This window comes from Exophiala aquamarina (genome assembly GCF_000709125.1).
Source record: "Exophiala aquamarina CBS 119918 chromosome Unknown aczIA-supercont1.19, whole genome shotgun sequence".
Lineage (NCBI taxonomy): Eukaryota > Fungi > Ascomycota > Eurotiomycetes > Chaetothyriales > Herpotrichiellaceae > Exophiala > Exophiala aquamarina.
Genome location: NW_013550569.1, coordinates 296544 through 316246, shown reverse-complemented (window position 1 = coordinate 316246; position 19703 = coordinate 296544). Strand labels below are relative to the sequence as shown.

Genomic DNA, 19703 nt, shown 5'->3' with positions numbered 1-19703 from the left:
GTATGGTCTGGTCGATAAACAAATTCTGTTAAGAGAGGTGCATGTTCAGGGTAGTACCTAAGTAAAGGCTACATTTCTGATGCTTAAATAGTCTCTCGGAGTTGGTGATTTGGTATTCAGGAGGAACAAACGCAAGTCCTTGGAGTATAGTTTTCCTTGGATTCCATGTCCTTCGATATATAATTTCGACCAACAGAGGTGACATGCTGAGCACGTCGTCTTCCTGCCAGCTGCCGACAAGTGTTGGAAACTCCTCCCCTGTTTGGTTGAATTTTTGCCTGTGACAAAAGGGATATTCGCTCGTTCCATGCTAGGGGATAAATGCTACGTGGGCATTCCCCTTAACTCGTAGCCTACCTGGCATTAACACTGTTCGCGATGATTGGAACACCTTCTGATCGACTAAACTGTTGTGAGCGTCAATAAAGCCATCATTGATTAGGAAGGTCATTTAATCTTCGCATTAGCGTCACGATTGCAGCGGCGGCATGGCCACGTTTTACTTGAGGGGGGGGTACTAATTACACATGTATTCATCACGCAAACGTACATGAAAACGACGTAGCGTCTCCGCCGCTTGCAGAACGAGGATCTCCAAGGGAAGAGTTTGAACTTATCTGGGTACTATGGATTATAATTAGTGCTGTAGTCACTGTAATCTCCGACGATACTTGAATGGTTGTACGTATGGAATACCTGGGGACCTAAGCTGGTTCCATAGTCACTATCTGAGCCGGGATATCTACGGAGTACTCAGGGCCTAATGGTGTCCTTCTCCGGGCCACAGAGCGTAGTTGAAACCTATCTAGGTGGAAGTTGAGGTATTCCTCGTTCCACCTTTCAAGGAGTACCCCGAGCTGTAAGCCCCGAGGCACCCCAGGCTCCCACCAAACTACTACATAGTATCTCCTTAACTACTAGTAGCGAGGCAAGTTGTAACCATTAGGCTGGTAGTTTTGGTGGTGGCCCCTCACGTAGTAGAGGCTTATATAACAGATGCCTTATGTCCCCTCTTTCCAATCAGTCCACGTCTCGAAGTATATTTCCTTTACCATACTATGTATGGCAAACCACTTGTCGACCTCTTTTTTACCATCAGCCCATTCCAGATAGCTCTGCCAGTAGAGATTATTTTGTTTACTCTGTATATGATTATCTGATAGCATCATGGTCTCCCAACGTAAGATACCCGGAGATCAACTGCAACTCAGGACACCTGCCCTGGTACAGGGGGAAGAGCCAGCAAAAGCCCAGCTAGATCCAGAACCCCTACCAACAATCATTCAGACAGTAAGAGAGGATCTTGATGTCCTGAAGAAGTTCTATAATGTCCCTTTATCGCCAAAGCGTCATGAGAAGATTCAACGTTATCTTGAGGACAAGCTAAGTGAAATCTCTAAGCTGCAGTTCGACAAGCTCAATCAAGCCGGCAAGGTTGATTACATTTTGCTGAAGAACTACCTGAAAAGCTCACTGCAGCGATTGAAATTCGAATTGGTCAAAGACGTCAAGGTTCTCAACCTCGTTGGATCCTTTGCATACACAATCATTGAGCTTTGCGAAGCACGGCAACAGGTTCAAAAGGTCGATTTCCAACAAGCTGCATCAAAGCTGACCCAGGCGCATGGTAGACTTACCGATCTTACTCGAGCGATATCGGAAGGCGTCTTGAAGGGGAAAGTTGAAAGTACAATTGCCTACCGCGCCGCTTATCAACTTGGAGACCTTCAATCTGTCTTGGGTGAATGGCATGATTTCTACACCGGATATGAACCGCTTTTCAACTGGTGGATGTCCCAGCCCTACGACAAGTTCCAGACAGGTCTTACTGGTCTCATTCAGTCCATCAGAAAGGACCTAGTTGGTCTTGAGAACTTGGAAGAAGACCCGATCATTGGAGAGCCAATCGGCCGTGATGGGGTACTGGCTGACTTGAATTTTGAAAAGATTGCCTACACGCCCGAAGAACTCATTCGCATAGGTGAAAAGGAGTACTCCTGGTGTCTGGTGGAGGCCAAGAAAGCAGCTCATGACTTGGGCTACGGTTCAGACTGGCGAAAGGCCCTAGAACATGTGAAAAACATGTACGTTGAGCCAGGCCAGCAGATATACGGCATTCGCGATTTGGCGGTTGAGGCCACAGATTATGTGAAAAAGCACGACCTCATCACTGTCCCTGAAATCGCTGAGTCATGGCGCATGTTGATGATCTCCCCCGAGCGTCAAAAGGTCAATCCATTCTTCCTCGGAGGCAATACTATCCAGGTCTCATATCCAACGGACACGATGTCGCACGAAGAGAAACTAATGTCCATGCGTGGCAACAGCATTCCACTCTCGAGGTCTACTGTCTTTCACGAACTCATCCCTGGCCACCATTTGCAATATCACATGATCAAACGCCATCGTCCCTATCGTCGTATCTTTGATACTCCTTTCTGGATGGAAGGCTGGGCATTATACTGGGAGTTCATCCTTTGGGATAAGGGATTTCCTGACACACCAGAAAATCGAATTGGCATGTTATTTTGGCGCATGCATCGTTGTGCTCGGATCATATTCTCACTCAAGTTTCACCTTGGTCAGATGAGTCCTCAAGAATGCATAGACTTTCTGGTGGAGAAGGTGGGCCATGAGCGGGCAACTGCTACAGGAGAAGTCCGTCGATCGTTCAATGGCGACTATTCGCCTCTCTACCAAGCCGGATATATGCTAGGAGCCCTGCAGCTATACGCACTTCGTCAGGAAGTGCTGGGCAGCGGCACGATGAGCGAGAAGGGCTTCCACGACAAGATCTTGCAGGAGAATGAGATGCCTATCGAAGTGCTACGAGCCCTCCTTTGTAATCTTCCACTTGATTCCGATTTCAAGGCCTCGTGGAGGTTTTATGGAGACAACTTAGCCATATGAAGACACGGCGGCTGCTGTGATAATGCCATTCACAGGTTACAGAGCCAAACTCGAGCAACTTCGGTACCGCACAACAGTCAGATACTTATTACCCATCAAGCTCCATTTGCATTCAGAACCTTCCTGAATGAAACTCGCCCAGAAGTTGTTTGGTAGGCCCGGCACCCAAGTTTCTCGTCCATTGCAACCGCTTCCATCCATTGGCCCCCTCGGCCTAACTGGTAGCATACTGGATCTACTTGGCCTATGCCCCTTACAGCGGTTGTTGGAGAACACAATGCTCTCTACGCTATCTTGCTTCGTATGATAGTCCACTATTTGACTACAGACTAGTACAAAATCCGCCGGATCCTCCTTTCTTATCCTGGCTCCTCGGTACGATATTGACCGAAAACACCTCGGGTTGATCAATCCTATTTACCCGTCCTGGTGTGGTGTATTCCTCAACCCTCAGTCGCGTCGAATCATGCGTTAAGGTATTTACCCTGCTACCCTGCTCCCATCCTACCACATACTCCTAAGCCCTCAGGCGGTCATCTGCGGTGTCAGGTTACACTCTTTAGGATTTGCACTTACTCTGCACAAATCAACCCCTCACCTGTTCGATCCTCTGCTAACCGGCCATAGTGGAACTCTAAGCGATACACTCTGATAATGCGATGTAACGTGTCAATCACCGATCGGCAAACTTCAAGTTCCCCGGGCATGGACTTGGTGGCGTTGGAGAGATGCATGTCTTCGGGCAGACTGCCGAAGATAAGTACTCGCCATCGGAATACGGAGGTCGAGCCAGAAGTCCTGGTCACCCTCGCAGGCCTCTAGCAATGGATCAAAAGAACCTCGATGCTGGTGTGGAAGCAACAATCTCCATCGACCGTGGAGAGATCAATGCTGCGCGAGCCTCAGTTTCTCCCTCGCAAGCTGAGCAGCACGATGAGATCGAGAAGTTTGCCAGAACGCATCAATGGGATCCTAATCTACCCCAGGCGAAGGTGGATGCCATTTCGCAGGCGCTCCATGTTGGAGAAGCCGAGACAGCTTTTGAGGTAGAGAAAGAGCTCATTGAGAAATCTCCTTACGTGGAGGTTCAAGCAGCTGTCCGCGATATTGACGATGGTGAATACGCGAGCACCCTGCGAGCATGGATCTTAGGTTTGACCGCGTCTACCATCGTCTCCGGCATCAACATGTTTCTCAGCATGAGATCCCCCTCGATTGCTATCCCAGCCGTCGTGGTCATTCTCGTTATCTATCCCATCGGCTGCTTGTGGGCCAAGGTCATGCCGATGCACAAATTCCGAACCTTCGGGCTGGAATGGACTCTCAATCCTGGACGATTCAGCGTCAAGGAGCACACTGTGATCGCGTTGATGGCCAAGATCACTTCAGATTATCCATACAGCACCAATGCCCTGGAAGCGCTTCAAGCAAAACCTTTGTACAATCATCCAGTTGGCTGGGGATTCGCCCTCCTGTTTACCCTGTCCAGCCAGATGATTGGTATATCGTTGTCTGGCATGTTTCGGAGGTTCCTCGTCTGGCCAGCAGCAATGATTTGGCCCGGTCAGTTTGGCACAACGTCCCTGCTCTACGCCTTGCATGACAAGCGCAAAGCAGACCCTGCAGAGACCGATGGCTGGCAAATCTCCCAATATCGCTGGTTCATGTACCTTGCCGGTGGCATGTTTGCATACTATTGGCTACCCGCCGTCCTTTGGCAAGGACTGTCTGTTTTTGCTTTCGCCACGTGGATCAGGCCTAATAACGTCGTGGTCAACCAGCTGTTTGGCGGTTTCACTGGGCTTTCGCTGATCCCTATCACCTTTGACTGGACGTATATCTCGGGCTACATCCAGAATCCATTACTGTCGCCATGGCACGCCCACTTCAATCTGCTGGTCGGACTGTTCCTGGTGATGATCATCCCTGTTCTTGGAATCGCTTACGGCGGTGCTTTCTACGCCGACTATCTGCCCATCAATACTTCGCGTACTTTCGACAATACCGGAAATAGATACAACGTGACCAAGATCCTGACGCCAAACTTCACGCTTGACGTGGAAAAATATCGTGATTATTCCCCTATCTTTCTGGCACCCACCTTCTTCATGAATTATGGATTATCCTTCGCCGGACTCACAGCGTCGCTTTTCCACACGATTCTTTTCCATCGCAAGGAGATCTGGTATCGCTATAAGGAAGCACGAAACCAAGAGCCTGATATACATTTCAAAATGATGAAAAAATACCCCGAAGCGCCCGACTGGTGGTATGGAATCGTCTGGGTGATCGCAATGGCATTTGGATTGGCCACTGTCCTCGGCTACGAAACAAACATGCCATGGTGGGCATTCCTCCTGTCTTGTCTTATTGCATTCATATTCATCATCCCGCTGTGCATGATCTATGCCATGACAAATATCCAGGTTTCTTTGAACGTCTTATCGCCCTTCCTGGCTGGATACATCATCCCAGGTCGGCCGATTGGAAACATGATCTTCAAAGTCTTCAGCACCATTGTCCTTGGGCAAGCACAAGTCTTCAGCGGCGACCTCAAGATGGCCCACTACATGAAAATCCCTCCCAGGACAACATTCTCATGTCAGGTCGTGGCGGCCACTTGGGCCGTATTTGTACAGATCTCGGTCATGAACTGGGCCCTAGGCAACATCGACGAAATCTGCACACCCGACCAGCCAAGCAAATTTACATGCCCCAACGGGAGCACATTCTTCTCCTCCTCAATCGTCTGGGGTGTCATCGGCCCCGGTCGCGTCCTGGGTTCGGGCTCAATGTATTCCAACATCCATTTCTTCTGGCTCGCCGGAGCGATCCTCCCCGTCATCTTCTATCTAGCCACCCAGAAGTACCCCCGGTCCTTCGTTCGATACCTGAACGCCCCTGTGATCCTCGGGTCCATGGGCTGGCTGCCGCCCGCCACCCCACTGAACTTCTCCACCTGGGCGATTGTCGGTCTCACCTTCAACTACTGGATTCAACGCCGCTGGAATGGCTGGTGGAGGACGTACAACTATATTACCGCTGCAGCATTGGACTCGGGCCTGGTCATCTGCACACTCGTCGTCTTCTTCGCCATCACACTGCCTGGTGTCACGCTTCCGCAGTGGTGGGGTAATGTCACGGTATTCGAAACTTTGGTCGGTGAAATCCCTTACGTTCTCAAAAGCTGATGTACTGATTGATGTTGTCCAGGACTATTTGAGCCAAGCCGTGAGGAAAAAAGTGGCCGAGGGAGAAACTTTCGGACCGAAGACATGGTAAACGGTCCAGCAAGGACTCGAGGGACAGTGTCCGGTCGTTGGGACTCATAGTAGGCCCCCCTGGGTGAGTACAACATTAACATGAGGTGAATAAACGAGTGAAAGGTGCAGCTTGGATGGCTGTGTTTCGCGAGCCCCCTGAGCCCATTCGTAGACTCGTAGCCGATGATTAAACTGCTTTCCGCTCGCTCTCCACTGTGAATTCCCAACATACCGGTCTTTATCCATTTGATGACAGCTAGACATCGCTGTAGTGTCACTGTCCCCCAGTTAGTTGGCGAGCTACCAGCTCTCTAGATCTTCACTAGCTCGCCCTACCTGCTGCACAGCCTCGCCATCCATGATCCCCTGCACGTAGGCGCACCCAACTATAGGAAATATACCTCCTTCCCAGTGATTAGATCCTGTCAGCTGCCACAAGTACTGATTCCTACTACTGTAGTTTAAAGGTTTTGGTGGTCTCGGAGGTTGAAGCAATTACGTCATGGCCAGTTGAGCCACACATCTTGATTCTTGGACGAGGGGGGTCGTGTGAACCTGGCCGCACCAGGGCAGTGGGCACTATCCCTGTCTTGTGGCACCAAGTTGGAGTAGCGATGATGTCGATGGCTCAGAAGGCTTCGGGGTCCCTTCTGGCACCGTGCGAACGCGTCTTCCTTTCCTGTTTACCAAATATAAATTCTGGCCCACTACTGTGCTCTATCATATATGGGTTCTGAGAATAACAACGGCGCCATTCAACTAAAGGACAACAGCGACAAAGACATGTCTGAATCCCAAGGCCAAGAAAACAAGGAGAGCACTTCTGAAGGTATGTGATCCAGGACCTGGCCACTCCCATGTGCAGTTGAGTCCCACTAACCCATTGTGCCCAGGGAGCTCGTGGTATGAAAAGCCTGAGGGTCTGGGCAACTCTGTGGGAGGCAAGGTCCAAGAGACACTGGAGCCCGTCAGCCAAAAAACCGGTCCTGTACTGGAGACTGTTGGAAAACCGGTCGGAGGCCTCGTGGAGCCACTCGTTGGCGGCATCATGAAAGGAGGCAAAGCCTGGGGTACCGAGGTGGGCGTCGGCTATGGAAACGCAGAAGGCGGACCTGCAAAACAAGCAGAGGCAGAAGGACAGAAAATGAAAGAGCCCTTCGGCGGAAAAGAGCAGAATGCAGATAACCCTCTTGGCCTGTGAGAAAAGTGAGCGCGATGGGGCCTGATTATCTTATATTCGCTCTTTCACACGACGCGGCTTGGTTCGTGGAGGAACATATCGATTTGTCTTAGTACATGTATCAGTCTGGCTGGGTATGTAACATTGACACGGAAAATACCATTTACTGTATGTCTCGATCTCGCAGCTCTCGAGTATTGCTGTCCTGCAGAAATCAACGAGTATTGAGTACATTCGAGAGGCCGGCCAGTGCCTCTTTGGAGAAACCTAGACACGGATGAGGAGAAGAGACACGGACGCATCCGAAGCATGAATATAGTTAGTATAAATGTTGACATCCGAGCCTCGGACGAACCCAGAAATGGAAATCACTCTTCTGTCCTGCCCATAAAAAGGATCACGAGTTAGCGCCTCAAGATAGCGATAGAATGACGAATGTGTAAACTGGACATCGCAGCAGGGATTTCTGTATACCGCAACCACAACCACAACCACAGCCGAAGAGAACAAATTAGCAAGTACAAAACACCCGACCAGAAGCCTGTGCGTGGGTGTTAATCACAGGCCAGAACCATGGACTTCTCGCCTCCGAAGCCCCCCCGCTCCTTGGATGGCCGCGTCGCCATCGTCACGGGCGCAGGAGCAGTTGGCGACGGCATAGGCAACGGACGAGCCTCAGCCATCCTGTTCGCGGACGAAGGCTGCAGCGTGGTGTGCGTCGACCGAGACCTTGCGCTCGCACAACGCACGGTCGAAATGATATCCGCCGGGGGGAAGGGCGCCGCCATCGCCGCCCAAGCCGACGTGAGTGTGGAAAGTGAGTGCGCACAGATCGTCAAGACGGCGATGGAGAAGTACGGCCGGCTGGACATCCTCCTGAACTGCGTGGGCATCGGCGGCGCCCCGGGGACGGCGGTGGACGTCGACATGGCCGCCTGGGCGAAGTCGATGGAGATCAACGTGTCGAGCATGGTCATGACGGCCAAATACGCCATCCCGGAGATGGCCAAGAACGACAATGAATGGGGATACCGCGGCTCGATCGTCAACATGGGAAGTGTTGCGGGCATCAAAGGAGGAACGCCGCACTTGCTCTACCCGACGTCTAAAGGTGCGGTGGTCAACTTGACGCGAGCGATGGCGGCGCACCATGCTCCGCAAGGCATCCGCGTCAATTGTGTGTGCCCCGGAATGGTCTACACGCCCATGATGTACGCGGGAGGAATGTCCGAGGAGGCCAGGGAGTCGAGAAAGAACAGGAGCCTCCTGAAGACCGAAGGCACCGCTTGGGATGTCGGTTGCGCCGTCAGGTTTCTCGCTGGACCGGAGGCCAGATGGATTACAGGAGTTATATTGCCGGTCGATGCAGGAGCAACAGCCGCTGTGGGAACGGATATACCGAAATCAGCCAGCGTGAATGGGTAATTAGGGGTTATGCAGCCTTGCAAGATTAGACACATCTGGTATGGACGCAATTAGCCAGCAAGTAGCATCTGCTACCATGCATTGTGATTCATCAAAGTTGTCCCACAAACACCTGGGCTATGCTTCTATAAACCAAGAAATCCGTCTTACAAGCCACCCTCCATGCGGCGCTTCTGATGAGATCGTCCGATCTCTCGTTTCCGCTCTTTCTTCCTATCCGCTTTCCTCCTTTTCTCCCTCGCAGCCCGTTCTGGTTCGGCCACACGTTCGATTCTGCGTTTTGTTCTCCTCTCCTCTCTGCGGTGACGCACAATCTTGCTCACTTCAGTCAGAGCCTTCACGTATTGACTGTCTCCAATCCGGCGTCGCACCACATCCATAACCTCATGTGCTTGCTCCACCAAGTTCTGGTACGTTCCTGCAAAAGTGGGATCTGCCGAGCGTGGCGCAATGGTATTTGTGTCAGTAATATGTTGGAGTGGTAGGAGAATAGCCTGGACTGTTCCATTGTTCAGATGCTCCATAGCAATGCTCGGAATCATGGCTGCAAGGAGTTGCACGGCTGAGATCTTGGGAAGCAATGCACTAGTCTTTGGGAAGCGGAGCTCCAAGCGCAAGACTCGTGCCATTTGGTCAAGGATATACTGCACTCCTGAGATTTGCATCGTTTCGTTCGAGCCTTCATTCCCACTGTCCGCGTCGTCCTCAAGTGTGGTCCCATCTACGGATTTCTTGACGGCAACCTCCATCGAAATTCTGCCCCCATCAATTATCTGCGCAAGGAAGAGGAGGTTTTGGATGAGCTGCGCACTACACTCCGCATTGCAGTCGAGACGTCTCAAAATGCGAACACTTGATTTCACAACCCCTAGAACGTCTTCCACCCCCATCTGCAGACCATGAGAGCATGTCAGTTGGATCTTGGAGGTTGACGTTGGCCTACAGTCCTTGAAAAAGCCGTCAAGAAGGCTAGCGATAGTGCTTTGTATCCATCCGTTAGGGTGGTCCAAGAACCGCCAGACCGTTGAGAATAACTTTGAATGTTTCTGGCTGAATGCGAGACCAGGGTGAATTTCCACGAGTTTGGATAGTACCACCAGTGCCTGGAACAGGGTTTCCCACTCCTCGGGATCATTCTTTGCCATCGAGACCAGTATCTTTGAAAGTGAGTTCTGGAGGCTGGCTACGTTGGCATCTGCAACTACTGCCCCAGATGTCAATAAGATGCTGTATGCCTGTAAACTGATCTTCTGGAGTTCCAAGTTCTGTCGTTGCTGAAGCCAGGACTGCATCGGTTCCAGAAATTCCTTGAGCTGACCGCGGTTGGCACTCTTGAAAAGTTGGCCCAGTAGAACCTCGGCTAACTCTCTACACGTTTGATTCTCGTCGTTGGCCACACGAAGCAAGACTGGCATGAAAAGACTTGATGTAAGCTCTTCAGACACGTCGCCCTTGAGCTTTTGTACTAGTGTATTGATGGCTTCCATGACAGAATGCCTTCCTTCAGGATATTCATACTCAAGATTCTTCAGAAGAAACTTTTGCTGCTTCGCCCACCTAGACGAGCTTTGCGGGTATTCCAGGATGAAGTGGACGTAGACTCCACGTGCGACGTCGCGTGCTCCACGAGCGTGGTTTGTGATCATCATGATGCCGATCTTGTCGACCAGCTCATAGATCTCAGGGACTTGAATTTTGCGCGCCATCACCGCTCGAATGAAATTGAATGTCACGCCCTGTCTATCCGGCTCCTCGATATCAGGGGCAATACGATGCAACAGCTCTGCAACGTCTAACTCTCGCACTTTGACATTCTTACGCTCTCGGAGGATCGCGGCAATAAGTTTCAAAGCAGCTTGTGCCCCTTCTTCATTTGTGCTAGTTGAACTCTGAACGATCCTAACGGCTTCCATAACATACAAGGCCGCATTCTGCTCCAGTTCTGGCATAGGAAGCCTGACAATTGCAGATAGTAAACGCATGGCGGAGATCTTTACGTCTTCTTGGGCCTCGATTAAAGTATCTCCAATGATTGGGAGAAACCCATGAATGTTCTCCGCTTTCAGAAGATCGTCATGTTTCTGCAAAGTAGACCTCACTAGATCTAAAGCGAAACGAGCGAGCTTGTACAAAAGGGGCGAGGTCAGACCTGTTGTCGTTTTATGTCCTGAGGAGAGTTGGACAAGGTATCTCTGGCGATTTTTCTCATGTTGTCTAGGGTGGACATGTTGTATCTCGCCCTTCTGCTTGTAGAATGCTTCAATTAGCTGATAAGCGAAAACCAAAAGATCTCGCCGACTGGCTGCTGGATTCTGCGATATACCAGAACCTATTCTTCGGAGCCATTCGTCAACCTGTCTCACCTGTTTCGTCGTCAAAGTACCGGAGAGAATGGTTTGAACAGGAGAAACAAGCTTCACAAGCGTTGACACACTCGTGGAATTGGCAACTAGTTCCATGGTGTCGAAGCTTTTATTGCTCTTGACCTCCTTCATGCTGCTAATGTAATCTTGATTGTCTTTCTCCTGCCCAACTGAACCGAAAATATCGTCTATTGCAACTGCGACCAGATCTGCAACGCAGTAGTCTAGTTCTCCTGATTTGACAGTGGGTGCTAGAGAAATCAGGATGCTGTGTACAGTGTATGACAATACGTGTAGTTGATATCCTCGAGTCAATGCATTGCGCAGCTCCTTGACAACAAATTGAAGGCTAGTGGGGCCAAGAAGAACGACAATCTGCGCTAGAGTATTGCGTGCCACATCGCGTGACTCTTGAACCCGACTCCTGAGGATATTAGCTATATCAAGGATGGTCGGGCCTGCTGCGGGAGCAATCTCGTCAGCCGGAAGCATCTTGATCAATTTGATACTTGTCACTGCAACTGGAATGCGGAAGCTGATCTCGGTCTCGTCTTTATAATGTACCAATTCTGTAAGCCTTGGGATAAATTGCTTTTTGATCTCATTCTCTAAAGCCGATTTAGGAGGAATTGTTTTTGCAAGATGTGTCGCTTTTTCCGAGGTGGTTTGTTTGCAGGCACTCAAAAGTGCGTCTGCCGCATGGCCAAGAAGTTTGACTGTATCTTTCTGACCATGAGGGTTGCTGATATCATTCTTGTATTTGCGAAAGAGCACCTTGAAATTCTTCCAGTCGACCCATTGAAGCAAGACGCTCATTGCAGCAATACTTTGGCCCTTGGTGCCTTGAGCAGATTCATCACCACTGGAGTCGTAGGCAAACATTTCGAGGAGAGGAATAAAGAATTCTGCAATATGGGAGGGTTTGATTCCACCCTTTTCAACCTCAACTGTCATACGTCGAATGGCTCGAAGACGCCGGTGTTGCTGGATGTGGAGAATGTTTGAAAAGAATGAGGCTTCATCGTCATCCCCAACAAGAAGTACCACCATATCTGCGAGGTCTTCATCATCGCGAAGATGCTGCACGAGGAGTCCATAGATAGTAACAAAATCTGCTCTCATAAGCTCGGATGGGTCTCGTGACCCTTTTATTGCAGAAGGCAGAACCACCTTGGTAAGCAAGTTCTTCAAGCTCTCACTGTCCGAGGCGGCAGCTCGGATGATGAATTGCTTCAGGGCAGCTAAGGAATTTGAGCGAATGGCAAAATCTTCGACGGTCCGGACGAAAAATAGTAGATTGTATACGATGGGCAGCCATAATGGTGCGCTATTGTCCCTTGTTGGCAATGAGTTTATGGCTTCGAAAGCTGAAAGCCGCTTCTCATAGTCAGGCTCATCTAGACGATCTGCTGATGCGGCGTTTAAATCCAGACAATACCGAGATGCTTGCAAGCTCTCTTCCTGGTTGTGAGCAAGCAATTCCAATACCCGGCATAAAACCAGGCGGTTAGTTTGATCTTTGAAGAAATTAAACAGTGATGAAATCAATTCCCACAGTGATGTGCGGGATTGTTCATCAATTTCCATGCCCTCAGACTGGAGAAAACCTTGAATGGAGATTACCAGTTTGCTTTTGATGTCTGGAGTGAGCTTGTACTCAGACCGGTCCAACAAGTTCCTCAGCAGCTGGATCATCTTTTTCTTGGACTCAGCCGATGATGTAAACGTTGCGAGACGTGGGAGGATTGAAGTGATAGCAGCCAGAATGTCTCTTGGCGGTGTCTGCTCGAGATTGACGATTAAAGCTGCCAGGAGGCCATCTGATTCGAAATCCAAGTATTTCCTGGCAATGTTGGGAGCCACATCTGTGTCTTCAGCAAGAGACAACCAGGGGAGAACGATCTCCTGGAGAATGAACACTCTCACCTCGAGTTGTGCTGATCCAGTAATTAGGCATTGCCATAAAACTCCGGGAAGCCGCGCATCTTGATCACGCAGGTGACGGATGAGCTTGTGTGAATGAACCCAGGTTGCAAATAGACGCATGAACCCTGATATGCCTTGACTGGTTTCTGACGCGAAACTGTCTAGACGAGGACTTATGGCATTGGCGAAGATAGAAGGAAGATAGACAGCCCAGTCAATATCTGGGCAGTGGTCTACGAGGAGGACCAAACACTGCAGACCAACGCGTCGAATGTTCCGGGACAATGATGATATATGCTTTGACAAATCGGTGCTCGCCTGTTGGCGAAGAGAAGACTCGAAAATGCAAAAGACCACTGCCTCAACGACTTGCTGGCCGTATGGGGAAAACTGGCTTTGAAGGGTTTCTAGGACTGAAAGAAGTAGGCGAAGAAAACCGTACTGTTGGTCCTCAGGGACTGCAAACTGATTGAAAATTCGGTCTGCTGATTTCGGTTGTGCGATGCGAACCTCTCTCAGTCTCCCAAGGGCAATGTTAAGGAACATTGTAATCTCTGCATCATCCATACGAAAAAGACTCCTCAAGATTGCCTTTCTCCTAGCCTCCTGCGACCCAGCTGTTCCGGAACGACCAACAATTAGACCAAAAATGAGTCTTAGGAGGATCGGGAGGATGGTGCTTCTGTCAGCGCTCTTGACCCCATGTTCTTCATCTGTGCTAAGAAGTCGAGCAAGATCACTGTTCGTCTTCTTCTCCTCAAGAACAGATAAAAGTGTTTCTTCGTAAGCCTTGACTTGTGGATCCTTCCATTTGAGTATAGATTGCAATGCAAGCTTTCTGATCTCCAGATTGCCGTTGCCTAACAGGACAAGAAGCTTCTCATAGACTTCTTGGGTCCTAAAAAGCGCACGGGGATTGTTGAATTTGCTGAACATCAAGAGGAAAGTCTTTCGATCAGATAATGTCCATTCGTGATCATCAATGTCAGAAGTCAGGGTATGGGACGATATTGATGTATCTGAGTGGGTGCTGGGAGAGAGCTGTGCGCGGTTCATTGGTGCAGAAAGGAAAATAGGAACAATCAGACGCGAGCGCCGCTCGACAGAAGCTGGTATCGAAGACAGTACTTGAAGAGCTAGCGCTCGACAGCCTGATGGTGCTCTGGATATTTCGAGCTCATGAGTATTTTCGATGAGGTGGCGAAAACTTGAAGTGGCGTTCAAGTATCCATTCACGACCTCGACGCAAATTTCTTGGACGGAGGACAGGCTGGTGCATTCAAAAGAAGACGATTTTGATCTGATTGTTTCAGGCTCAGATCGCTGCTTAAGATCCACGCTTGATAATGGAGTTTGCAGCCATTGTATTGCGATGCTCAGTACTGAATTTTCCACCGCCGGATCCTCAGCGATTTGTGCGAGAATTGTGCAGATATCCTTTCTCGTCGTATCATGAAATTGTGATAGTAAACCAAGGCAAAAGAGTGGCACCATATCCTGCAGATCTGCATTGGCGGCTAAACTGGTATGTCTCTGTGGCAGTCTCCTAAGCAGCATGGCTAATTTCCTTACCTCGGCGGGAGTGTAGGGCGTTTCGAGGATTTCGAGCATCAGCTCGATTGTTTCAGAGAGGGCAATGTTCACATTTCCTGGCGCAAGGCTAGAAAGTAACTTCAAAGACTCAGTCTTGAGGCCAACTGACGCGTTAAGTAAATTCTGGACCAGACAATGACACACATTTTCCAGATCCATATTTCCAAGTTTCTCCAGCGCTGTGCTTCGTTCAAGTAGTCCATTGACCGCGGACAAGAACGACGGCAGGCGATAGTTTATTGATGGCGCTCCAAGTGCAAGCGAAATCAATGATTGGTCTTCTTGTGGATTCTTGGCTGGAAATTCGAGATAAGCCTCGAAGCCCCAGCTAAGCAGTACACGTCTTCGCAAATCCAGGTCGTTACTACTCTCTCTCAGAGAGTTTTCAACAAGACCATGGATTATAGCTTGAAACTTACTTGCGTGTTTGGGATCTCGTGCAAATCGTGTGGTCTTGGATAAATGGATTTGTCCAGCAATTTCTTCGATCGACAAGGATGGCTTTGTGGACAAGGCTGCAAGTTGCTGCAGGCTGAAGGCTTCCAATTCCGGTGGACATGATATACAATCTTTTGATCCGGATCTCTTAGACGTTACATCATCGTCCCGGAAGTTCTCAAGTGTGTAATAAAGACTCATTGTGTCATCTGCCCAATGGTTTACAACGAATTGCTGAAAGCGAGGAAACACTAGGTCCACAAAGCGCTCCTTTCCTAACCTGGCACAGACAGTGCAGAAGGAGAGAAAATCTCGATTTGATAAGTTCCCGCCTAGCCAGCCTGACAATCGTTCCGAATAGGGTAGAAGTTGGTCCATTGGTGCATACTGAAAGACCCCCGCAACGACTCCGATACATGTTTGTCGAAAGGGAATGGCGTCCCAATCTCCCCGATCTGAGCGACCGATCACTTCAAAGACCGTCTGAATTGTGGCTCCCCAGGGAGAAATTCTAGTCCCCTTTCTAGTACCAATAACGGTGTGCAGCAATTCAAGCGCCCTTTGGGTTTTTTGAGGCTCATGAGTTGAAGTAAGTCGTTGACAAGTTTCCAGGACAATCTCCAAGACCGGCTGAAACGTCTCGCTGTCAGTTTCATGTATCAGAGCTATCAATATCCCCGTCACGGTTGATCCTATGAGCTCCTGGTCGATAAAGGCCGTAGCAGTATCAAGAAGGCATCTAACAAGGTTGGGCGCGCTTGTGTGAAGTTGACCTTCTAGGCCTCGAGAGCTTTCAACATATAGACTCATGATACCGACTTGGAATGAGTTTTGCGATTCCTCTGGAACATGGGTAGTCAACTGTTCGAAAAGATGGTTCGTCGCAAGGACAAGAGGCGCTTTTCTCTTAGTGTAGAGTAAGGCAGCCTTTCTTAGCAAGAATGCTAATGCCTCGGCACTAAATCGGACGATATAGTCTTTCTTGTTGGACAGGTGGGGAACCATAATATCGAGAAGCGGCCTTAGGTCTTGAACCAGTAGTCGGGAGAGGTATTTAAACATCCAAGCAAGGCATGTGAAGCACCATTCCACAACTTCCGCCTTTTCATGTGCGGCTGCCACTTTCGAGACAACGTGAACGGTCCTGGAAAAGCATGCTTCGAATCTGTGGCCAAGGTCGTGTGCGAGATGTGCCAGAAGACTGAGGAGGGGCTCAAGCGCCAACGCATCTTGTTTGTCAATTGCTTGCAGAAGCAAGTCAAAGATTGTATCTGAATGATGGAGCAATTGGGGTAAATTTTCGCATAAAGGATTGACCCTGTTGAGGAACGTTGTAAATGTCTGCGACAGGTTCAACTCGCTCCATTCTTCAAGGGATACGCGGAAGAAACTGTGTGCCAGATTTGTATCAGCCTCTTCATTGTGTCTTTTATCGAGGGCATGAACTGGGTCTATCTTGAGTCTAGAGACCCGTTTAGTGAAGGACTCGTATCGGTGAAGCTTCTTAGTCGCAGTTGGTGGCACCTTCTTCGGTTTGCGAAGTGGAGTGGTTTGAACTCCGGGAGAAATGGGAGCCATGTTGTTACTGTCACCGAAAGGCGGTGTCACACATAATGATTCGAAAGTTGTTCCTCTGAAGGCAATAGAAGGTAAGAAAGTCCCAAGCGCCGGTCAGCGTGATCTTTTGAGACCGAGAAATTATTTTGCAGCGCAAAGAAAATTTCCCCGCGTTCGAAGTTGGAGGGTTTACACGTGATATTCATGAGTAATCATATCACATGTCAAGAAGTCGAGGGCGACTATTAACAGCATGTGACACCGGTGATACGTTGACATACGTTATGCTCCACCGTATATATCAAAGCTTCACTTATGGTCACCTAAGGACATAGATCGCCTTACTGCCTCTGAAATCGTCAGATTTGCATCAATTGATTCTTTAGAATCACTTCTCCGGCAAAATTTCTCATTCTAGCCTTACAACCAATCGTGATGAATATTGTTTAGTGCTAGCATGAGCGACTTGACTCGAAGCATCTCTTCTTAAAACACTTCAATCGCCGCTAACATCCTAGGATCCAGATGGGGGCGGCAAAGATGTGAGTGCCACCTTCTGTATTTTTCAAATGAATCGTCCTTCACTAACACTCTCAGTCTTGTGGTAGGGAGTGTTCAGGGCAACTTTAAAAAGGCATTCGAGAAGATTTCAAAACTGCAGGCAAAGCAAAAGTTTGACTTGGCCATCATTGTTGGTGATGTCTTTGGTTCAACCACTGATGAAGCCACTTCAGATGACTTACAGGCGCTGGTCAATGGTCGAATTCACATCCCACTCCCAACTTACTTTACAGTTGGCGATTCATCTTTTCCGGATGTGGTCAGAGCCAAGCTCGAAGCCGACGCAGATATATGTCCCAATCTGCTCTATCTAGGTCGCAAAGGAACAACTACCACAACCGAAGGTGTCAAAATTGTTGTACTTGGAGGTCGTGAAATTCAGAATGAAAATTCAGTGAGTGGAAAGCTTGGAAGTTGTGACCCGCAATACCTTGATAACGATGCACGCGGTCTTCACGGTGCACATTCCGCTCATATTCTCATCACCAATCAGTGGCCAGCGAATATCACAAATGGATCGAAGGTCGATATCCCACCGGCGCTGAACGATCTCGTTGGTACGCAATCAATTTCCAACCTCTGCGAAGCCTTGAAGCCCTGGTATCATTTCTCAAGCAGCCCACAGATTGTTTGGGAAAGAGAGCCGTTCAAACAAACTGCCGACTACGACTCTCTGGAACAGCCAGCTGTGACTAGATTCAAGAGTCTTCCTAGCATTACAGCGCCTACTAAGGAGTGGATGTCGGCATTCTCATTGGATACTTCCAGGCCCCCTACTACTATTCAACCCCCAACCATCTCACCATTCAGTCGTGCGTCACCTCCACGCAAGCGACCAGCTGAGGACAATCTCTCATATGAGCGCTACCCAGGAGCTGGCCGTCGGCAAAAGCGGCCTCGAAATGACCGCATCGACCCCAATGACTGTTTCATGTGTCTCAACAAACCGGAGTTCAAGGCTCACCTCGTTGTCTCGATTGGGGAAGAGAGTATAGTAACAGCTTCGCGGGGCCCACTGAGTACTATGTCGACCTTTCCGCAGCTTTCATCCTCTGGGCATGTAATGATTATCCCACACTATCATGCGGCAGATGAGGCGGCGCAAGGCAAACGATCGGCGGAAGAAGTCACTGCGGAATTCAACGAAATGAGCGAGTTCATGCGCGCGTTGAATAGAATGGTAGGAAGCAAGAGTTTGGGACAGCTAGGAACGGTCTGCTGGGAGGTCAACCGCACTGGCATTCGACATCACCACTGGTCCTTGATCCCATGTCCGGCGGAACAGGTCAAGAAAGGGCTCATCGATGCAGCGTTCAAAGTATCTCGAGAACAGCAGAAATATCCTGCTTTTGAAAATTGTGATCCGGACAGCCAGCTTCCAGTAAAGTCGGATTATTTTCGAGTGTGGACTTGGGTTTCCGATCCCGTCGAGATGGCAGATCAAACAAATGGCAGTGGCACAGAAAATGCGGTTGGAGTGGCCAAGTCAATGTATTTTCCTCTTCCCGCGGAACAAAGGTTCAATATCTGGTTTGGTAGAGAGGTGATGGCAGGCTTGTTGCAACTTGAGGACAGGCTGAATTGGAGAGATGCACTGCTAAGAAAGGATGGAAGTGAGCAAGTGGCTGAGGAAGAAGATGCGCAAGGATTGCGGGAGGACTTTGAAGAATTTGATTTCGCCATGAAATAACTAGATTGTGGCTACGACGCGGTCAAATCTGTGCCCTCGAGGAAATAGGGTTTGTTCATGGTTTTCTAAGTCAAGAACAGACATCGATCGGAGGCTTTCACTTTAGCGTTCGAACTTCGAGATTTGCAATGAGCAACACACGACACGCTTTGTGCATGGCGACAGACTGCCACTGGGTCCGGAACAAAAGCCACTTCGTCCTTCACTTCGGGCAGGAATATGGAGCCTCTGGCTAATCGAAAGTGGTCCCAAAATGGTGGTCCCGCAGACAATATTCAACGATCTCGGAGTTGACTTGCTCCTTATGGGAGGCACTCTCCGAGGCTCTCGTGCAATAAGTTCTAGATCGTATAACCAATCTATGATTATTCTACTAAGATGTAATGACTGTTGCCAATCTGATATCGTAGCTTGATTGGTGCGATGATTGTCCAGTCTTTCTGCCACAAGGCTGATGTCAAGCTTGTGGCATCTGCGTTGGGCCTGCCATTCGATCTGATGATTTCCGCCACTGACGGACGTTGACTTGAGCTATGTCCATCGCGAAATCTCTACGCCCATTCCGGCAATTGCTCTCAATTTAGTAGGGCATCGAAAATAGCAACCCATGCAGAAGCGTGTCCCCCGCAATTCTGGTGTTGATGGTGTCATGCTGACGGGTCTATCTCGAAAACCAGTCGTACGCTGCGGCAGCAAAACTAACCGGGCTCCGTGATGGACTCGGATGATATTGACGCGTTGCAGTGCCAATGGTCCGGGTTATCGTTGCAAAGATAGACCACAACGGCAGAGACAGT

At 49.4% G+C, this 19703-nt stretch overlaps 6 protein-coding genes across 6 annotated transcripts; 5 read left to right on the top strand and 1 right to left on the bottom strand.

Moving 5' to 3' along the window:
- Positions 1–1167: 1167 nt before the first annotated feature.
- A1O9_11793 (uncharacterized protein) lies at positions 1168–2910 on the top strand (the record flags this gene model as incomplete). The annotated part of the gene is made up of 1 exon (XM_013399302.1): positions 1168–2910. The coding sequence occupies one exon, from the start codon at positions 1168–1170 to the stop codon at positions 2908–2910; it is 1743 nt and encodes a 580-aa protein (XP_013254756.1).
- Positions 2911–3734: 824 nt separating this feature from the next.
- On the top strand, positions 3735–6101 carry A1O9_11792 (OPT family small oligopeptide transporter; the record flags this gene model as incomplete). The annotated part of the gene is made up of 1 exon (XM_013399301.1): positions 3735–6101. One exon carries the CDS (start codon positions 3735–3737, stop codon positions 6099–6101), a length of 2367 nt encoding a protein of 788 aa, XP_013254755.1.
- A 967-nt stretch (positions 6102–7068) lies between these two features.
- A1O9_11791 (uncharacterized protein) lies at positions 7069–7374 on the top strand (the record flags this gene model as incomplete). The annotated part of the gene is made up of 1 exon (XM_013399300.1): positions 7069–7374. A coding segment is annotated over one exon (306 nt), but the record flags the coding sequence as incomplete, so codon positions are not given.
- A 552-nt stretch (positions 7375–7926) lies between these two features.
- A1O9_11790 (uncharacterized protein) lies at positions 7927–8778 on the top strand (the record flags this gene model as incomplete). The annotated part of the gene is made up of 1 exon (XM_013399299.1): positions 7927–8778. One exon carries the CDS (start codon positions 7927–7929, stop codon positions 8776–8778), a length of 852 nt encoding a protein of 283 aa, XP_013254753.1.
- Positions 8779–8924: 146 nt separating this feature from the next.
- Positions 8925–16676, bottom strand: A1O9_11789 (uncharacterized protein; the record flags this gene model as incomplete). The annotated part of the gene is made up of 1 exon (XM_013399298.1): positions 8925–16676. The coding sequence occupies one exon, from the start codon at positions 16674–16676 to the stop codon at positions 8925–8927; it is 7752 nt and encodes a 2583-aa protein (XP_013254752.1).
- Positions 16677–17180: 504 nt separating this feature from the next.
- A1O9_11788 (uncharacterized protein) lies at positions 17181–18906 on the top strand (the record flags this gene model as incomplete). Its single annotated transcript, XM_013399297.1, has 2 exons — positions 17181–17197; positions 17253–18906. 2 exons carry the CDS (start codon positions 17181–17183, stop codon positions 18904–18906), a joined length of 1671 nt encoding a protein of 556 aa, XP_013254751.1.
- Between the last annotated feature and the right edge of the window lie 797 nt (positions 18907–19703).